Source organism: Bos javanicus, chromosome 28 (genome assembly GCF_032452875.1).
Source record: "Bos javanicus breed banteng chromosome 28, ARS-OSU_banteng_1.0, whole genome shotgun sequence".
NCBI classification, from domain to species: Eukaryota; Metazoa; Chordata; class Mammalia; order Artiodactyla; family Bovidae; genus Bos; species Bos javanicus.
In genome coordinates this window covers 11,436,400-11,458,910 of record NC_083895.1, presented here as the reverse complement: position 1 = coordinate 11,458,910, position 22,511 = coordinate 11,436,400, and the positions used below count along the sequence as shown (strand labels likewise).

Genomic DNA, 22,511 nt, shown 5'->3' with positions numbered 1-22,511 from the left:
TTTCAAAAATTAAGTGAAATAAAAACATTTTCAGAAATTAAACACATATTCTAATGTAAAGAAATTATATATAATGTATACCCAATTATTATGAGAAAAATGAGGAAAAAATTAAAAATCCAGTGATATGGATCTCTGAGTAAAATATTACTTCTGGCTGGGAGGATTATGAAGATATTCAAGGAAGACACTTTCTTGGACATAAGCATAGAAGGACAGGGTAAAATTCTGAAAGATGCAGAACTGCAGGTTGAGGAATTAAGTGTGGTAAGAATATGAGAAATGTATCAGGGGAAAATAGAGCTTATTCAGGGAGTGAATCCAACCTGATAGAGTGGAGAGTATGAAAAACTAACTAATGGATAAAGAAGATGTGGTACATATATTCAGTGGAATATTACTCAGCTATCAAGAAGAATGGCGTAACGCCATTTGCAGCGATATGGATGGACCTAGAAATTGTTACACTGAGTGAAATGTCAGACAGAAAAAGATAAATATCATATTATATCCTTTATATGTAAGATCTAAAAGGAAACTATACAAATCAACTTATTTACAAAACAGGAACAGACTTACAGACTTATCGTTACAGGGCAGGGGAGGAAGGATGAGAAGAGATAGGAAGTTTGGGATTGTACAAATTGTACATTCAATCTGTGTACATACAATTGGGATTGTATGTACATGCCGCTACATTTAAAATGGATAACTGACAAGGGCCTATTGGACAGCACAGGGAACTCTGCTCAATGTTATGCGGCAGCCTGGATGGGAGGGGAGTTTCTGGGAGGGTGGATACACATGTATAGGGCTGAGTCCCTTTGCTGGCTACCTGAAACTATCCCAACACTGATAATCTGCTACACTTCAATATAAAAGTTTAAGAAAAAAAGAAAAACTAACTAAAGCTAGACAGAGAAACTAAAACCTCAAGTTCCTTCATAAAACTGATTGTTCACTTGGCAACAATTAAATTAATGAAATTAGGAAGAGTCTGCTCAGGGAACAGCTTATTCAACAGTTACAGCAAGTTAAATACCTAGAAAGAAGCCATAATCAAAACAGTCCTCAACAAAACACAACCAGAGTCATCTAATCATCGGCTGAATCCCCTGTTCACAGGTTTCTTCCTAAGCAGTTCTTGAATTATTTTCAAAGGAACTACAAACTCTTTATGGTGAAACAAACTACAAATTTACTGAATTTAAATACCTATGTAGCATTGACCTCAAATCCATACTGGAGGCATAGAAATTATACCTCATGAATAAATAACACAATATCACTCATTTTCCTATTCATAATTGTTGGACACACTAATACCATTAGAAATAAAACAGTCTCCAGGCCATGGGTGTGTAAAGAAAATCTCAGTTTTTATCTTTTCCCTGGCATCTTGTTTTTATTTCTTCACCCTCCTCACTCAAACATTTATAGTTTATAAGGCACAGATTCCACTTATGTCCTATTCTGGAAAAAACATTCCTAGCTCTTTAGGGTCTACCTCACCAGTTACTGTTCACAGAACTTGGAACACAGTTATTCTTCATAAGTCTATAGAACAAACAAACGCAAGTAACTCCAGCGAATGAAGTATTAAATTTTGTGGCTGACCATTGCTTCTTCTATTGTCTCTGCTGTGATTTCTCTCTCACTTCTCACTTCCTTTACACTGTCTGATCTCACTGGGACACTTCTCTCTCATGTCAGATCATGCAGTGATTTCAGTAGGTTCTTCTTATCTCACACCAGGCTCACTGCCTCCAAAACCATGGATATCAGTTGCCTACAATGCAGAGCGCATTCTGTGTGCCTTTGGTGTGCTGTTCTCTGTACTCTGTCAATGGCCTAAGGACAGTTTCAAGGTTTCCTATTCCAATAAAGAACTCGACCCCAGCTCTGTTGGGGTCTTAAGAGATAATTGCTTCACTGTTATCTCAGAAGTCACACCTGGTCATATTGCCCATATTGGCCTTTCCTTGTCCAGATGGTCCATCTGGTCTCTAAGCTACACAGAGCCCCCTGGATTCTGTCTTGCTCTCACAGGTCTGAGGTTAGTTGCAAAAAAGTATAGATTCTACCACTATGCAGCTACAAGTCAAAAGTTGCTTGATTTCCATGTAAGTCCTTAAATCTGAAATTATATGAAAGATTCTGTATGTATAGAAATTATCCTTTTTTTTCCCCCTGGGGAAGAGGTTTGTAATTTTTATCTGATTCATCAAGATACCACAACAGGGGATGGCCAAATAATTTCTCACCTGGACTGGAGCACCATGGACAGTGAAGGAGGGATAACAGGAATTGAGTTGTGACACGTGTTAACCTGACCTGGGCAGGCAAACAAGGATGCATATTGTTCTAACCCCCAAAGTTTACCCTCACTTCCTCTTCTGAATAGAGTTCTCTTCTCTCAGAGTAGAGCAGAGCAAGGAGAAACATAGCTGTGCTTAACAGTCAATGCTATACTTAGGTTCAAAACTGCTACTATAATAGTAGGCACAGAATTGTTGGTTTTCTTTTCAGCCCCTTAATTCTTAGGTTTATAAAACCTATCTTTCAATGTCTCAAGTCAGCAAATATTTACTGACTGTTTCATTACATGCTTTGTCCTAGGTGTTCATGCTAAAGCCAGTGAACACAATAGATCAAAAGCATTGCATTTTGATCTGCATTCATGGGATTTACACTCTATCAGAGATGAATAGTTTATTTAAAAATAAAAATAACCCAGAAAAAATCATAAATCAAAAAGACATATGCACGCCAATGTTCACTGCAGCACCATATACAATAGGCGGGACATGGAAACAACTTATATGTCCATCAACAAATAAACGAATAAAGAAGATGTGGTACATATGGAATATTATCAACCGTGAAAGGGAACAAAATCCAGTCATCAAAATCCAGTCCATCATGGATGGACCTAGAGACTATTGTACAGAGTGAAGTAAGTCAGAAAGAGAAAAACAAATACTGTATATTAACACATATATATGGAATTTTTTTTAAAATGGTGTAAATGATCTTATCGCAAAGTAGAAATAGAGACAAGTGTGTGAATACCAAGAGTGAATGGGGGTGGGATGAACTGGGAGATGGGGACTGACATATACACACTATAGAAACTATATATATAAACTATTAATAGGGAACTGGTGAGAGCCTACTGTAGAGGACCGGGAACTCTACTCAATATTTGTGACCTAAATATTCACCGAGCTAAGTGAATACAGCTATATCCATACAGCAGTATGCACTTAGCTGTATCATAGAGACTAACACAACACTGTAAAGTAACGATACTCCAATGAAAATTAATAAAGACAAAAAATAAAAACACAAATGCACAATATTAATATGACAGAAGGAAAAGAAATGCTTTGGAGAAAACTCAAGTGAGGTAAGAAATGGTGCTAGTGAGGTTATGGGGGAAGTAAGGATAAGTAGCATTTGATAAAAAATAGTTTAAAAGGATATATTCTGTCAAATTAGACTGCAATTTTTTAAGAAAATAAAGTTTACTTTAAGAGAATAAAAATTAGAAATTGTTTAGTTCAACAGGTCATGAATATCTTTAAATTACTGGTAAATTCAGAATCTATCACAAATATTTGATAGCAAGTGAATTAAGCAAGTATTTACACATGAAAATTTTTTTACTTTAAATACAAAAAATCTGAAGAAGATGTTCAAATTGAATGACAGTAATGTAATAAAATAATCTATACATTAAAGAGTCATAATCTAAAGCAGTGCATAACTCTGGCATGGTGATTCGATTACATGCTGGTGATTCAATTACATACTGACCTCCTTATTGAGTTTGGTGCTGGTATCTCTGGAAACCACATCGTTCAAACACATAGAAATATGTAGTATACTTTGCTTCAGAGTAGGAAGTTGTCTTTTTAGAGACAAAAAGACAATAAAACAAAGCGTCTACAAATAGAGGGCATACATTTCAAACATAGACAAATGTCCACATTCTTATAAGTGGTAGACAAATAGTTGCTGCTCAGTGAATACTTTTAGCTATGAGCCTTTTAAGAAGTTATAATCATGTTCACCTTCTAAATCACTGCACTAATTTCACAGATGAAAGACAGGTACATGGTTATATACAGAGGCTTTAGACAAGATGCTGCCTAACGAACACATTAGTCAGTAATATGTTGGTTCATTTAATAGCATCACAGAGCCATTCCCAAAGCAGTATTTTACCAGGGATGCTCCTGAACAGCAAGGTATATAGTACCCAGCTTCTTAAAGTAAAATGTTATTAGTAGTTAATTGGAAATTTCAGTTTCAATATAAATAGCTAGTAACATCATTTTGTCTATAATATAAACAGCCTAATCTGTTGAGTTTTTCACTGTTTTTAACCTGTAGAAGACCTCAGCCATTTATGAAGGGATGTGTGTCTTTATACAGGGGAGGTAGTGCTGGGTAGGTAATTAAGACTTCCCTCCTCTGGACTCTCATTGGACTTCAGTATCAAAGCATATTTCACCCATGTTCAATCATTATTTACTTTTACTTTTCACTATTAGATCACTAAATTCCTCACAAACAAGGTGCATTTTTATTTATTCCTGCATTACCAGTGTGGAATTCACAATAGCATCTCAACGTACTTTTGTGGAACAAATACTACATGAATCAGTTGGGTGAAGAAGTAAGCAAGGGTTTAACATTCCCCAGATACAGAAACAACTGAGCACAGACTTTGATTTTTCTTTCTGGATAAGGATTTACTGACAACTTGCTACACCTAGTTTGGCTCAAAAACCTGGAGGATCCCAAATATAAATAACTTTTTCGAAATAAGGCTTAAGGAGGATAACGCCATGTCTGCTCAACATTCATTTACATATATAACCCTGCTCTTTCTTCCCAAAAAATCCCTAATTTTGTAAAGGTGTCCTCTCTCCCCTCTAAGCCAGTTGTGTTGGCCACATTTCCTCTTGCTTGTTAATAATCTGGGCAACGACTATGTTACAATGGATATAAGGGGAAGTCCATCAGGTGGTTTCTGGGAAAATCTCATTAGTCTCATAAATAAAAGCAAAGAAAGTCAGCTGCTTTGTGTGCCTATGGATGATGCTGAATTTGGGTATCATTCCTGAAATTGCTGCAGCCCTGTTGTAACTAGAGAAACTAAGAACCAAAGAACAGAGCCAAGAGAACTGAAGAAAATCTGTGCCAGAGCCCTAATCAATTAAGCCTGGATTCTCTTGCTTTTTTAGTGTCTTAATATTTTTAAATGGAATATAATAGCTTTACAATGTTCTGTTAGTTTTTGCTGTACAGCAAAGTGAATCAGCTATACTTAGACATGTATTTCTTCTTTTTTGGGTTTCCTTCCCATTCAGGTCACCACAAAGCGCTGAGGTCCACTGTGCTGTACAGTAGGTTCTCACTAGCTGTCTATTTTATACATATTAGTGTACATATGTTAATTCCAATCTCCAAATGCCAAGTGCCACATCCCACCCGTCTTCCACCTCGGTATCCATACATTTGTTCTCTATGTCTGTGTCTCTGTTTCTGCTTTGCAAACAACTTTCATCTACACCATTTTTCTAGATTCCACATAAATGTATCAATATGACATTTCTCCTGACATCACTCTGTATGACAGTCTCTAGGTCCATCCACATCTCTGCAAATGGAATAATTACATTCCTTTTTATGGCTGAGTAATATTCCATTGTATATTTATATGCCACATCTTCTTTATCCAATCCTCTGTTGCTTCCATATTTTGGGTACTGTAAACAGTGGTGCAGTAAACCCTGGGGTGCATGTATCTTCTTGATTTATGGTTTTTCTCCTGATATATGCACAGGCATGGGATACCTGGTAGCTCTATTTTTCATTTTTTAAGGAACCTCCATACCGTTCTCCATATTGGCTATACCAATCTACATTCCTACCAACAGTGTAAGAAGGTTCCCTTTTCTCCATACAATTTCTAGCATCTATTGTTTGTAGATTTTTTTGATGACCATATTGACTGGTTTTAGGAGAAATTCACTGTAGTTTTGATTAGCATCTCTGATATTTTTAACCATATATGATTAAATTATAAAAGATGATACAACATTCCATGGAAAAATTTTTTTATACATGATATTCTAGACAGATATAAACCAATATTAGCTGTGATTATCTTCAGGGGAAAAATGGACTATGAAGAAACTATCTTCAGTTTATACTCTTTTATATTACTGTTATGAAACCAGAAGATGGAAACGGCTCTGAAATTTAACCTTAAGCTGAAATTTAAGCTGAATTTAAACTTAAGCTGAATATTGCATGCAATGGAGGGCACCACTTTTTCCTAGTTTTATTGAGATATAATTGATAAATATCATGGTATAAGTTTAAGGTGTATAGCATAATGATTTGACTTACAAATATTGTACAATGATCACCAAATAATTTTAGATAGCATTCATCATCTTATGTAGATAAAATGAAAAGAGAATACAAAAAAAAGAAAAAAAACATTTTTCCTTGAGATAAAAACTCTTAAGATTTAATCTCTTAACATTTTTCTTATATATCATATAGCAGTGTTAACCATGATGTACATTAGTCACCATGATGTACATTACATCCCTAGTACTTACTTAGAACTGGAAGCTTGTAATTTTGACCCTTCCTCCAATTTCCCTCTTCTCCACCTCTGATAACCACAAAGCTGATCTCTTTTCCTGAGTTTCCTTTTGTTGTTGTTGTTTCAGATTCCACAAATAAGTGAGATCATACAGTACTTGTCTTTCTCTGTTGGACTTAGCTAATACCCTGAAGGCCCGTCCATGTTGTCCCAAATGGCAGAATCTCCTCGTTTTTATAGCTAAACAGTATTCCACTGTACACAGGTAACACAATTTCTTTATCCGTTCATCCATCAATGGTTGTTTCCACTGTCGTGGTTATCATAATGCTGCTCTGAAAATGGGGGGTGCAGATATCTTTCCTCATTAATGTTTTCATTTCCTTTGGCTATATTCCCCAAACTGCTGGATCATATGGTAGTTCTATTTTTCATTTTTGAGGATCCTCTATACTGTTTCCCACAGCGGCTCTACTAGTTTACAATCCCACCAAGAGGACAGGATTCCCTTTGCTCTGCAACCTCATCAGCATTTGTTATCTTTTGTCTTTTTGATGATGACCATTTTAAAAGGTAGGAGATGATATCTCAGGGTGGGTTTGACTTGCATTTCACTAATGACTAGTGGTGATAAGCATCTTTTCACATATCTGTTTGCCCTTCACACATCTTTGGGAAAATGTCTATTCAGTTCTTTTGTCTATTTTTGATTGCATTATTTGGGGTTCTGCTATTGCTATTTGTTATTTTGGAATTGCATAAGCTTGTTATATATTTTGGACATTAACCCCTTATCACATACTGTGGTTTGCATAATATGGTTTCGCATCCCATATGCTGCCTTTTCGTTTTGTTAATTGTTTCTTTTGCAGTGCAGAAGCTTTTTAGTTTGTTGGAGTCCCACTTGTTTATTTTTTATTTTGCTGCTTGTGCTTTACGTGTCACTAATGACTTTCAGCAATACCAATATATAAAATTTATTGATTCCTTACCATAGTTCAGAAGGCATCTTCCTGACACAAAAATAAAATTGTGAGTGTGGTTATTATTTTTCTTTATCGAAAAGGAGCCCTGTTCAGTCTTTTGTCTCTTCAGAGGCAGATTTCTACTGCACTGAGAATATTTAAAAGTATAATCACAGTTTCATATCCTAATTGTTTGAGTCTGTGTTTTAAGGAGACTTAGAATGTAGAGCAGTAACATATTCGAAATGATGAACAATATCAAGTGTTTAAGTAAACTTCATTTTTCTATCCAGTGAATCATTAGCCCAATCATCTGAGTAACTTACTTTTAATAACGTGCAGAACTTATTATTAAATGTTAGAACACCATCTATCTTATATGAACTATAAGCAAGACGTGGCAATGCTTCCTTTTTCCTTCACACTACTCCAAGTCACTTTAATGAAGAGAAAGCAAACTGAAAAATAATCAGTATGAAAATAAAACTCAACCAGGGTAGATACAACATTAATTATTAATTTTTGGTCCTTGGCCTACATGCCCAAGAGCATGAACAAATAAGTCTTTTAGATATAGTGAACATGTACCAAAATCTACTTAAATACAAAAGAAATATTGAGCACCACTTTTGGAATGACAAATAAATACTAAAAACTCTTTAGAGAATAAAGTCTTTTGAATTTAAAATGTGTGTGAACCTATTAATTCCTATGTGTGTGTGCATGTATATATACACACACATAGGATAGACTGACATTAATATTGATAGCTTTGCAGGAAAGCCAGGCTCCTACGGAACCAAATCACACTTTTCAGTCCTTATTCAACTAGGTATCTCTGATTCTCATCTCATCTTGCAAACAACATCTTACTCAAACTGTGTTTCCATGATGTAGAAGGGCAAATAGGGGCACCTCAAGGCCATCTGCATCCTAATACACACAAACTATGAATATATACCGTTGCTAGCTTTGAAGATGAAAGAGGGGCCACCACCCAAGAATAGAAGCTAGAAAAGGTAATGAAGTATAATAGATTCCTCCTTAGAGCTATCATAATTAATGCCGTCCTGCTGACACCTTGATTTAGCCCACTGAGACTAATTTTCAGAATTCTTATCTGAAGAACCGGAAGATAATTAGTTCATGGTGTTCTAATCCATCAGGCTTGGAGCATAATTTGTTAACAACAACCAGAGAAACTAATATATATGTGGCTTCTGTAGCTATTTTCTCTTGGCTTTCCCCTTATCGTCCCGGCTCTTTCTAGCCAGAGCTTTCTATGGGATGCTCCTCCTCTTGTTCCCACTGGTTTAGTATTGATATCTCCTTAGGCTCTCCCACTGCTCCCCTCTTATTACATGAATACTCCAAAGTAAAGAGCTAAAAAGCATAGACTTCAGACTCCAATTGAGATTAATTTGTATCCTAGTTCACTTACTAAATAAGTAATCTTTTCAGATAATGTGGTTTTCCATTTTACAGAAATTCCATTTTGTTACTTGAATCATTTTTATATGTTGATTTTTGAATTCTTTTGTTGACAGTAAACATACTTTCCTTGATTGCACTGAATATAGCCTTAATAGCTGCTTTAAATCTTCATCTGCTAAGACTGTCCCTCTGTAGTTCTTGGTAATCATTTACCTTGAGATGGGGTCACATTTGATTGTTTCCTAAGCAATTGTGAATTGTGTCCTGTCCTTTTATATTGTTGCGGTTCTACTATACACCGCCGAAGAACACTGATGTATTTGTTTTAACGAGCAATCCACTTGGTAGGACTCAAACTGCAAACTGCAAAATGCTTGGTGGCAGTGCAGATCTCAGAGCAGTAATAACGTTAGCAGTGGTAACTGAATTGACATCTGTCCCCCATATAGATGGTTAAGCATCAGCCAGAGACCCGGGCAGAGTTTATGCACAAAATGTGGGTCTCCCTCTCTCTGGATTTCTCTTTTCTAGAACTACTCCTTGACTTTCAAAAGGCCCTGAATTTTGTCTTCGGAGAGACTGTGCTTGTTCTTTCAAAGTTTTAGCGACCACAATCTTCAGGCTAAAAACCTTAAAAATGTAAAACCGATCGGCCCCAATTCTATTTTCCAAGGCTGGCTTCTCTCCAGAATCTTCCTGCTTTTGTTAAACTCTCTGGAGCCCTCAGGCAATTGCTGTTTGCTTTGCTTTTATTATTTGGACCAAATATTTGGTCTGGAGAAGACATTTGCATCCCAAAGCAAATACAATAACAATAAGATATGGGCTATAATAAGATATGGGCTTCTCAGGTAGCGCTACTGGTAAAGAAATAGCCTCCCCATGCAGGAGACATAAGAGAGGTGGGTTCAATACCTGGTTCTTGAAGATCCCCTGGAGGAGGGCATGGCTACAGTCCATGGGCTCACAGAGAGTCGGACATGACTGAAGCGCCTTAGCATGCATGCACAGCACGGCTGTAGTGTGCTTCCTATGTGCTATGAATGTTCTCTACACTTCATACTGACTTATTGGATCCTCACAACAATATAATGGGAGGACACTATTATTTGCCCCCACTTTACAGATGAGAAAACAAAGGTACAGAAAGTTTAAGCAGTTTTCCAAAGATTACCAGTTTCTCTATAATCTGTATGCCTAATCACTATGGAATATAGCACACATCTTGAACTTCAACTTCTGCTCTTGCATTTATATAAAATGATCTTAAATGCAATTACTCACCTGAAATTATTACTTCATTGTTTGATAAACGTATTTTTTAAAAATTGATTCATGGTGCTTTAATGTTTATAAAATGTATTTTAAAAAACGACACCTCATTTACCAGTTAATTTAAATGGCTACTTCATGATGCATTTTGAATACTTTCAGAATACATGCTTCTAAAAAAGCAGAGGTTTTGTTAAGAGAGTGGCACAATTGTATTAATAATACTCCCTATTCTATAACTTCATTTTTCATAAAAACTGAAAGTGTCACAGTCTGATATATCTCTCTATTGATAACTAAGTCTATTGATAACTGTGGCATTTTGTAACTTTAATTACAAGATTATATAATTTAGAAATATGAAACACTCAGGATTTCATATAAAATAATAAACTATTTCAGTAAATTTAAACATAAAAATCACATTAAGAATATCCCTGAACATGTTATGTATAGTCCTCTGGGCAAGTACCAGTTTCTAATAGAATTCAAAGAACAGCATAATGAGATTAAATTGTTCCCTGGAGAAAAAATTTAAGTGACTTTTATATTAATAGCTTTAATATTATTTCCATTTGTCTTAGAAATGATGTAGTAATAGAAAGTCCAAAGAAAATTCAAAAGAATGCCAAGTTCCCCAAACTCAATCCCTTCCTTCTGCTAATACAATAATATCTACTCTTCTATGATAACACACATCATACAGCACTATAATTGTCCTTCTATTCTTGCATTAGACTGTGAATCCATTGATGGCAAAACTCACTTATTATTCATCTTTCTACCCACAGAGGTTTATAAAGCATATCTTCTAAATATTCAAAGTTTGCATTAAATATATGAATGATTAGAACTGACTTATTCATACTAAGCAATATTTATAATTACATTGTAATTTTATAGATATTTAAAGCATCATTTGTAATTTAAATTATAGGAAACTACCAAAAAAAACCCTACCAATTACCTATAGTAATGAGGAAAATACGACATGAATGAATGATACTAATCAGAACCATTTAAATTAAAAATTTTAATCTACTTCCCCCAAAAAGCAGGATATAACGGACAAATACTGGTTTAATTTTAGTTTTTGTTTCTTGGTTCAAGCTACTAATAGTCTAACAATAAGGCACCAATAGACAAGCGGCTACAAGCAAAAGTCAGAAGGGAAAGGACCCTACAATTCTCCTGCTGCTGCTGCTTCAGTTGTGTCTGACTCTGTGCAACCCCACAGATGGCAGCCCCCATCCCTGGGATACTTCAGGCAAGAGTACTGGAGTGGGTTGCCAGTGCCTTCTCCTACAATTCTCCTAGAAACAGCTAAACCAAAAGATAGAAAGGACAGTCAATGTTATTTTTGTATATACCCTCCTAAACACTAATACGAGTAAGTCACTTAATATATTCATGATGTTAAAACAAAAGCAATGCATTGTCAGCAAGTGAAACTATTAAAAATAGTATGTGAAAAAAAATCAATAAATTTCACAGATTGTAAAACAGAAGCCCTTTCCACTATACTGTCTCACTTCTCAATTCATATCTGTGCTTCTATGAAACAGAATCCTAAGTTAAACTAGATATTACAAAAATAAACTTAAATGGAGAAAGAGTTCATTGAAAATGCTTCTGAATTAAGGTATAATGAAACAAATGGCCAAAAGCATAGGATCATCTACATTATTAAACTTTATTAACTAGAACACACACAAAAATGAGCAAATATTATCACTGACATATATTATAATGTCAAAATCATAAAAAATCATCAGATTTAGTGATTATTAAATGATAGTATATAAAGCATATTTAGCATCCATTTAACAGTGGCTGTTTTTATTGTTTTATTTATTCCTTTTCTCATACCTGTATATGCCTTTGATTGAACTGCTACTAATCCCTGACTGCATTTTCCCTGGCCTTGGCAGTTTGCTTCTCTGCAACCGTGGCTCTTTCAGGAATCCCTTCCCCCTCCCTCCAGTTTCCCAGCCAGTGATCCTGCCAGTTTGATGATGGCACAGTTAGGTTAAAATATAGTCAGTGATACTTATTTGTGTGTGTGATCTAGTTAATAAGATTTAATAATTTAGATGGTCCTATGCTTTTGGCCATTTGTTTCATTATACCTGAATTAATTCAGAAGCATTTTCAATGAACGTTTTCTCCATTCAATTTTATTTTGTAATGTCTAATTTAATTTAGGTCTCCATTTCACAGAAGCACAGATATAAAGTGAGAAATGACATGGCATAATAGAAAGGGCTTTGGTTTTACAATCTGTGAAATTTACTGATATTTCTTTTTTTTAAATACTATTTTTCACTAAATTTGATGACTGGGGCTTCCCAGATGGCACTAGTAGTAAAGAACCTGCCTGCCAATGCAGGAGATGTAAGAGATGCAGGTTCCATCCCAGGGTGGGAGAAGGGCATGGCAACCCACTCCAGTATTCTTGCCTGGAGAATCCCATGGACAGAAGAGCCTGGCGGGCTACAGTCCATGGGTTCACATGGAGTCGGACACGACTGAAACGACTCAGCACGCACAGACCTGATGATAAAGACTGACCTTTCTTAAAGCCACAGAGTGAATATGTGGCACAATGTATTCTTAACCAGTTCTCAAATTCTAGAAAACCTAGCTTTTAGCCCAGATATGGATGTGAGAGTTGGACTGTGAAGAAGGCTGAGTGCCGAAGAACTGATGCTTTTGAACTGTGGTGTTGGAGGAGACTCTTGAGAGTCCCTTGGACTGCAAGGAGTCAAACCAGTCCATTCTGAAGGAGATCAGCCCTGGGATTTCTTTGGAAGGAATGATGCTGAAGCTGAAACTCCGGTACTTTGGCCACCTCATGCGAAGAGTTGACTCATTGGAAAAGACTCTGATGCTGGGAGGGATTGGGGGCAGGAGGAGAAGGGGACGACAGAGGATGAGATGGCTGGATGGCATCACTGACTGGATGGACGTGAGTTTGAGTGAACTCCGGGAGTTGGTGATGGACAGGGAGGCCTGGCGTGCTGCGATTCATGGGGTTGCAAAGAGTCGGACACGACTGAGCGACTGATCTGATCTGATCTGATCTGATATCAACAATATGCAAAATAAATCTGAAGAATGAGAGGAGATAGACAGAAGTAGATACAGAAGCAGACTAGTGATCTAGAGCCACCTAAAACCTAGGGGGCAGGGAACAAAAAATTAACAGAAGCAAGGAAGTGCATATACAGAGGATACAAGAAAATTTGGCCAAAAGGGATGGGCATTGATCCTGCGGTCATTTTCTCCTTGTATTTATTTGTATTGTCTCCACTCTCAGGATTTTAAAGGCCCTGTGAGCAGCTATTCATATAAAGCTAAAAAGCTCTTGGCCTGTTTTCTACTGGTATGCTTTAAATAAGAAAAAAAGCTGAATTATGTTCAATGGAATTACATACTGATCTGGAATTACATATAATTAAACTGATCTGGATCAGTTTAATCATACTTTTTTTAAAAAGCAGATATTTTAGAAAACCTCTTTTAATAAAATATTTCAGAAGGCTTCTTATGCCACTTATACTACTAGTTCTGTCTTCCCTGATGGCTCAGCTAGTCAAGAATCTGCCTACAATGCGGGAGGACCTGAGTTCGATCCCCGAGTTGGGAAGATCACCTGGAGAAGGGGACATCTACCCACTCCAGTATTCTGGCCTGGAGAATTCCACGGACTCTATAAAATCCATGGGGTCACAAAGAGTCAGACACGACTGAGCGACTTTCACTTTCGTTTTGTGTTCTAGTTATTTTACTAATAAGCCACAATAATCAATTCTGTGGAATCAAAGCTTCATTAAATTAAGTAATATTTTTCCTGTTTCATCTTACACATCTGTTTTTGTTATCAATAACCTTCATGATGTGTGTGACACAAATGATGTTGGGGATTTCCCATTAAATTTCCTGCAACTTTATAAAAACCAAGCATTTACTTGGTGGGACCTAAGAATACAAGGCAAATGGTGCTTAACCACAAAAAAGAAAAGGCATGGTTCTAAGTGAAGTTTTTTTTCATTATCATCAAGTGTGTTTGTATTGCTATGTGGATAATAAATAGTATCAGTATTATTAACAGCATTGAATTACATAAGGAAGTTTAGAATTTTTTTTAAAAAAAACAAGGCTTCTTAAAGTTGATCATAAGAGAGTGGGGGAATTAAGTAATACACAAGATTCTTTATGATACACTCTTTAACGTGTAGGGAGAGAAACAATTTCTAGCACTGACATATATACACTGCTACTGCTAAGTCACTTCAGTCATGTCCGACTCTCTGCGACCCCATAGACAGCAGCCCACCAGGCTCCCCCGTCCCTGGGATTCTCCAGGCAAGAACACTGGAGTGGGTTGCCATTTCCTTCTCCAATGCATGAAAGTGAAAAGTGAAAGTGAAGTCGCTCAGTCGTGTCCGACCCTCAGAGACCCCATGGACTGCAGCCTTCCAGGCTCCTCCATCCATGGGATTTTCCAGGCAAGAGTACTGGAGTGGGGTGCCAACACTACCATGTGTAAAACAGATAGCTGCTGTATAGCACAGGGAGTTCCATGAGACCTAGAGGGGTAGGATGAGGGTGCGGTGGGCACAGGGAAGTGCGAGGGAGGCTCAAGGAGGGCACATATGTATACCTAGAGCTGATTCATATTGTTGTACAGCAGAAACTCACACAACACTGGAAAGCAATCACATTCCAATTAAAAAAATAAAGCAGATGCTCAAAAAATTAAAAAATAAACATATCACAAAAAAGAAATGATTTCAAGAAAATTAGCATCTCCTTGCTGACATACTTCATCCAAGACAAAGTGGATCTTTCTTTATAAGCAAATCTACTGCATATAACTTATTGTTAGAAATGACAGTTTGTTTGCCAAAAGTATTTGCTACTGATTCCCATGAGTTTAAAGAAGACACATGAGGGGCTAGTAAAGAGGGTATGGATATCTATGGAGTCCAAAGACTTGACTCCTATGAGTGCCAGCAGCATCCACTGACGACATGTAATCAGATACGATCTTTCGCTGTTTCCACCATTATGATGAAGATGGTTGTTAGGTGGCAAACTAGCTCTCCTAGTGAATAACCTCAGCCCCAAGTCCCTGCTGCTGCTGCTGCTAAGTCGCTTCAGTCGTGTCTGACTCTGTGCAACCCCATAGATGGCAGCCCACCAGGCTCCCCCATCCCTGGGATTCTCCAGGCAAAAACACTGGAGTGGCCTGCCATTTCCTTCTCCAATGCATGAAAGTGAAAAGTGAAAGTGAAGTCGCTCAGTCGTGTCCGACTCTTAGTGACCCCATGGACGGCAGCCTACCAGGCTTGTCCGCCCATGGGATTTTCCAGGCAAGAGTACTGGAGTGGGGTGCCATTGTTCCCTAATTCTGACCAGCCCATGACTCCTCCAGAATACCCCCAAATTGCTCAGACTAACCCCCAAATCTTGCCAGAATCTTGACTCAATCATTCCAGCTGAGTTCCACTCTGAATAATTGATGCCTGTGCCAAACTAGTTATGAAATATTTTGAATATCACTCTTACATCTCCTGCATTGGCAGGCAGGTTCTTTACCACTAGCACCATCTGGGTAGCCTGAACATCACTCCCAGGTACAATCAAAACTCTCTTATAGTCTAAGAAAGCATTTTCTTTCCCCCAAATATAATATCTTCTGAGTCACTGGACAGTGGTTCTTCCTAGTGTGAAAGTGAGATTTGGCTCAATGAAATATTTTCCTTTTCTGAAGCTGTTTTTTCTCAATTTTCATTTAAGAATGAATGTCTAATGGTAGCTACACGGGGCTTTATAAATGATTTTCCACATATCACATAAATTATCATGTTATCTCTGACAGAAGCTTTCTAGAGGAGAACAACTCAAAATTAAGCTAAATAAATATATTTGGGGGGCAGAAATTCTAACTAATGAGTATCTTCAATAAGTCAAAAAATAGTATTTTCAACACGTTCTATATACACAGATAATTTGAGAGCTTGCCTAATCCATTCCCCAGATTCTGGGGAGATAAAACCTCTTATCAAGAGTTTAAATTTAGAAAAAGCAGCTTAGCAACCTGAAAATTTTATGGTAATTTTATCATAAGTTGGTATCTACAAAGATAAGTGAAATGACAATACATGCTTTTCTAGATGCTCATGCAAAAGGAAAAGAATTTTCCTTCATAAAGACAGATTGGAATTTCAAAGCAGATATGCCTCAGTGAGTGGAGAAGGCAATGGCACCCAACTCCAGTACTCTTGCCTGGAAAATCCCATGATCGGAGGAGCCTGGTAGGCTGCCGTCCATGGGGTCGCTGAGAGTCGGACACGACTGAGAGGCTTCACTTCCACTTTTCACTTTCATGCATTGGAGAAGGAAATGGCAACCCACTCCAGTGTTCTTGCCTGGAGAATCCCAGGGACAGGGGAGCCTGGTAGGCTGCCATCTATGGGGTCACACAGAGTTGGACACGACTGAAGCAACTTAGCAGCAGCAGCAGCAGCAGCATGCCTCAGTGAGGTTTAAAACCCAAGAGGGGTTGGTTATCCAGGTAGAAACAAAACTAGTTGAATTGAGAAAGGCTTTAATTCAACCCTACTCCAAAAGCACTGCATTAATATAAAGAAAAACAATTTTTTAAACTTCATGTAGTTTAATAGTGTAATTTCAAACTGTTGTAACCAAAAATGTACTTGAAAAATTAAATATGCATAACATAGTTGGATCTTTTAAAAAATAAGCTGTTACTCTAATATCAAAGAAAAATCACTAAAGTGTCTCTTCCATATATACATACATGTGATATAGTATTAACATTTTAAATTAATTTAAAATTAATGCACAAGGCAATTAAAGTCCTACCTGTGTGATACTAAAATTTAAAAAACTACAAGGCTAATGAAAATATATCACATCAGAATTTATCATTCATTTTCTGTTAAATGGTTTATTATCATTTTTTAATCTCTTTACGTATCCAAACCACAGCAATGATTAACAACAAAAACAGCAACACATGGACCAATAATCGCAAATAAATATGTTCAGTTCATTCCTGGAAATAGTATAGTTTATTAAAATATATACTGCAGTAATTACAGCAACAAGCAAACACATACATAGGAAACAAAAATTTGACCAACACCCTCCTGCTTAACTCTAAAATTTAATGAATTAGCTAAGAATGGGTAGTAGCCCAGAATCACTCAACATAGAATGGAACATAATTTAAATTACCAAATAAGCTTTCAAAGAAAAATGTCTGCATTTGGCAACAGAATAAAAATCTCAATTTTCAGAAGAAAATGATTAGCTATTTGCAAAATTACAACTGATTAAAGCTGTAACACCATAATTTCGTTACTTCAAATATATGAGTGCCATGAAATTTTACTTGCCATAAAGAAGCTTAGAACATAGTCACATGGTTAGAGGCATTTGAGAAGGAAAGAAAGTTAATGACAGCCATGCATAAAGCAATTAATTGAAAGAGTCAAAATAACAGCTCTGAAAATGTAAGAAATGCTCAAAGAAAGAGATTCTGCTTTAACTACTGAAATAAGCATGAGGTTCAAGGACACAGATTACCCTATGGATGGGTTTGTTGTTGTTGTTGTTTGTTTGTTTTTTTTTTTAGTTATTTAAAACATCACCAGATCTCCTGGATAAAGCAGAAAGGCAAACTTAAGAAAATCAGAACTAAACAGCATTGACTTATTTCAGTCAAAAGAACATCTCCAAAACCTGTGAAGAAATCATTTATATAATAGCTGAGTTCTTTAAAATACTGCCAGCCTACATAAATTAAGTACTTGCCCCTTCAGACTTTTCCACAGTGTTAGCCAGCATCTCCTGCAGGGCCCGGACAGACAAGGACTGCTCCAGCACGAAGGTGCAGATGGAGAGGTCTGGAGGGACATTCTGTGAGGAAAGAGGGAAAGCCACCATCACCATCACCATCACCATCACAATCATCTTCAGTTCATCCAGACCCAAACTTACCTTGTGATACTTCAGCTTCTTTCACAGAAAGAGAGAATACTTGTAAGTTCTCTGACATGAGCTCCCAAATCATCCAAATATACTCTCTACACCACTCACACTTAAACCGTGTTTTAACTAGTGGATAACTACAGCTACCATTTACTGAGTGCCTACTCTAATTAGGCACTGCACTCAAAGCTTTATCAATAACACTCATGGTCATCTACAATAACATTACTGGGTGGATAAGAAACTAGAGAAGTTATGTTACTTTTCCAAGTCACTATTACTAGATTTTTCAAGCTGGGACCAAAAAGCCAGATTTCTCTCTCAAGCATTCATTTCTAATTTATCAAGTAGCTTGTTGATAAAAACTAAAAGGACTTCATTCAGTAGTGAAGTTCAGTTCAGTCCAGTCGCTCAGTCGTGTCCAACTCTTCACGACCCCATGAATTGCAGCACACCAGGCCTCCCTGTCCATCACCAACTCCCGGAGTTCACTCAGACTCACGTCCATCAAGTCAATGATGCCATCCAGCCATCTCATCCTCTGTCGTCCCCTTCTCCTCCTGCCCCCAATCCCTCCCAGCATCACAGTCTTTTCCAATGAGTCAGCTCTTCGCATTAGGTGGCCAAAGTATTGAAGTTTCAGCTTTAGCATCAGTCCTTCCAATGAGCAAATATAAAAATGAATTGGTATAAAATATTCATTTACATAGGCTTGTTTTTATCCACAAACAATTACACTGTCTTACTCAAGTTGGATATCGTATCTAGCTTCTAACTTTGTATACAATAGTTTGACTTTTATTTGGTGTGTATGTATTGCTTTATTTGATCAATCCTTTTTTTCTATGTCCTTCCATAAACTTCCACTTCAATCAAGTAATAACCCCATAAATTCTGAAAATCCCAAAAAGTAACTACCAAGGAGACAAACGAAACAGGGTGGGAAGTGACTGCCAAGTTAGACAGTACTATCCCAATCAGGAACAAATATGTTATCAATCATGCATGCTTTTGTTTTAGATAAGCAGGATCCAGTAGGCAATGCAGCTGTTCAATTAAGATGTTCAAGCTAGCATTTTCTTAATAGAAGAACATTATAAATACATTAAACACAAAACACAAGCAAGAATATGTCTTCCTAAAAAGAATATTAGGAGGATAAATTGATAACCTGATTCAGTGCCTCAATATTACAATATTACAATTTAGTGTTGAAGTATTTATTAAATTGAATCACTACCAATAAAAATATCCTTATCAGCAGAGAATGATGCTTTCAGGTTTCAAGGAAAGATTAAGTACTAGGGTTCTAGGAGTTTAAATTATTTTATGGAAAAAAGAAACATAATCACTAGGTTTCCTCATACCCCACAAGCCTTCTTGGCACCCATGTTTTGTTTTTGAATAAACTTTTCTGAATTCCTCTACCCTTTATCACATGTTTCTGTGCGCCTCCCTTCCAGCCCAACTTTCTTTCATTTCTCCTCAGACTATCTCGGATGGTAGTCAAAAGAATCTCTCAAATCTGGGTGCAGCCACTGCTTTTATACTCCACAGTAATTGAAAGAAGTTTTCCTTACTGAGGTATGGGGAAGTCATTCTGGTTTATACAACATTTGTCTTGCACTTTATTTTAACCAGAACAGCTTGTCTTATGGTCTACCAAACAGGCATTGTACATCTGCTTTAACCATTTTTAAAAACTGCATTTACCAGATTGCTTAGATAAGGATAAATGTCCATTTGGAAGACAGAGATAAATGTCCCCACTTCCTACATTCCTAATGCTAGTACTCCTTCAGTGATGAGCTTTGGGGCCCAGACACCAAGGTTCACGCTGATTTGCTACGTTTGAGCTAATCATTCTCTTTAGAAACCTAGAAGGGGTGTATCCCCTGTCATCATATTTGGTGTTCGTCTTTTGTTCTGAGAAGATATAAAACTGTGGTTCAGGCATTCAAAATGGGGCTAGTTGGCCACTGTGGATGTGGTTTTAGACACATTCCTGTATTACGGAGGACCTGAATTTTCTGAACGGTATCAGATTCAGGATGCCACCAGTCATGGTCAAAACAAGATCTATTAGTAGCTGCCAGCTGCACCTTTACAGTCTCATGGTCTCCTCATGTAACTATTCAACCATTTCAGCCCTTAACCAATCCTGGTTTAACATGCATCCTTACCTTCTGCCAATCCAATTATAACTGACAAACTTATGTAACTCTGTGGGTTTTGCCTATATAAGCCTCCCCTACTTTGTAGTCTAGCAGAAGACAGTTCAGATGCTCCTTGAATCTATGGCTTCCAAGCTATAGTCGTCAGTGTGACTCAACTACAACTCTTATCTACTTCTATTATGGACTGTTTACTGATTATTTCCATTGACAGCAGTCAGCTAGACAAGGGCTTTCCAAAAATCCTCAGATGAAAGACTGGAAGCTAGGAAACAGACTCTCTTCCACCCTGAAATTCAGGATAAGGTCTTTTAAATTTAATATTCTCAGTTATAACTATATTAATAACAAATTATCACACTAAAACAAATGCTACTGGAAAAAACTGATTGTTTAATCCATTCATATCCACTTAAACTCTGAAAGTTTGGAAGTTACATTTTGACAAATAGCACTGATAGAGAACTATGTTAAGAAATGGTGTGCGGGTGAACTAATGTCTCAAAAAAAAAAAAAAAGTCTTGATTTGCAGTGGTGTAAATAAAATACTGTGGTATAAATACTCCAATGATGGCTGATTTCAAAGTATCAAAGTTTACTAATCAGCTCACATTAAATATGTAATAATCAGCTCTCAGAAATCTATAAGAGCCATTGCCAACTTACCACTGAACTGATTTCAGACACATATTCATGAATTACTTTAGCATCAGTATAATAGTTAAAAGACTGGATTCTATAAACAGACAACCAAAGCTAAAATCTAGGCCTTACTACTTAAGAGCTCTTAACTTTTATAATCTTTACTTTCCTTCCCTGAGAAATGGGATAGTAATTATATCATCCTCATAGGGATGCTGTGAAAAAATAAATGAGATGATCTAAGCAAAGACCTTATCGTAGTGTTAACACCGTAACAAGACACAAAATAAGTGAGCTACTGTCATTAGTTTTGCATACTGTCATTTCTCCCCATTTATGGCGTTTATGAAGCACCACTCATTTCTTAAAATTGGTTCTTAAGTGAACTCTACTTTAGAGAAACAGTGTTTGAAAACACAAAGTATTAACTATGCACCTGTTCATAACACCTAAAGTGTTCCGGTATTTTCAAGAAAAGGCACTTTCTGGTCATATTGAAGAGTTTACATATTGGGTATATTTAAATTGTTTCCTGTTTCACTTTAATCAAAATGTTAAAGTATGAATCACTGAAATATCTTACATTTATTTTAAAGAAACTTGAAAATCACATGAATTTGAAATGAAATAATCCTGCCAACCAAATTCATATTTTTAGACTGGCATGCTCATAACAGATAGCGAGAGTTAACAGGAATAAATGAACAGATAATCAGCAAAGGAAGTTCTCTCACACAAACTCTAGGCTTTTCTTGCTTTGGAGCTCTTTCTCTCCCTCTCTCCCTCTCTCTCCCCCGCCGCCTCCCCGCCGCCCACAACTCCCCACAAAACACACAAGGGTAACAGAAAGGCTGAGCAGTGTAGAAACAAAAAATGTTTACCCCTTACAGGAAAATCTTGAACAATACAAATGAGAGCTTTGCACTGTTATCTGTTTCTTTTGCTCTGAAGAAAAATGGTCTGGTTGTTTTAGGCAAAAGAATCATTACCAAAACTTGTATACTTTTTAAAGTAAACTACTAAAAATATTCCTTCATTTAGATGTATATTCTTCAAATAACCCTGAAATTTTTAAATCATACTATCAGCCATGAAATTAAAAGACGCTTACTCCTTGGAAGGAAAGTTATGACCAACCTACATGGCATGTTCAAAAGCAGAGACATTACTTTGCCAACAAAGGTTCGTCTAGTCAAGGCTATGGTTTTTCCAGTGGTCATGTATGGATGTGAGAGTTGGACTGTGAAGAAGGCTGAGCACCGAAGAATGGATGCTTTTGAACTGCGGTGTTGAAGACTCTTGAGAGTCCCTTGGACTGCAAGGAGATCCAACCAGTCCATTCTGAAGGAGATCAGCCCTGGGATTTCT

General features: G+C 36.8%; 1 protein-coding gene across 1 annotated transcript in view; it reads right to left on the bottom strand.

Annotated features, from left to right (window-relative positions):
• The window catches only part of RYR2 (ryanodine receptor 2), an 830,734-nt gene that overhangs the window by 518,935 nt on the left and 289,288 nt on the right, over positions 1–22,511 (bottom strand). The window contains exon 3 of the mRNA XM_061404941.1: positions 18,151–18,255. Within this exon, the coding sequence (XP_061260925.1) occupies positions 18,151–18,255 (105 nt within the window). The remainder of the gene's footprint in view (positions 1–18,150; positions 18,256–22,511) is intronic.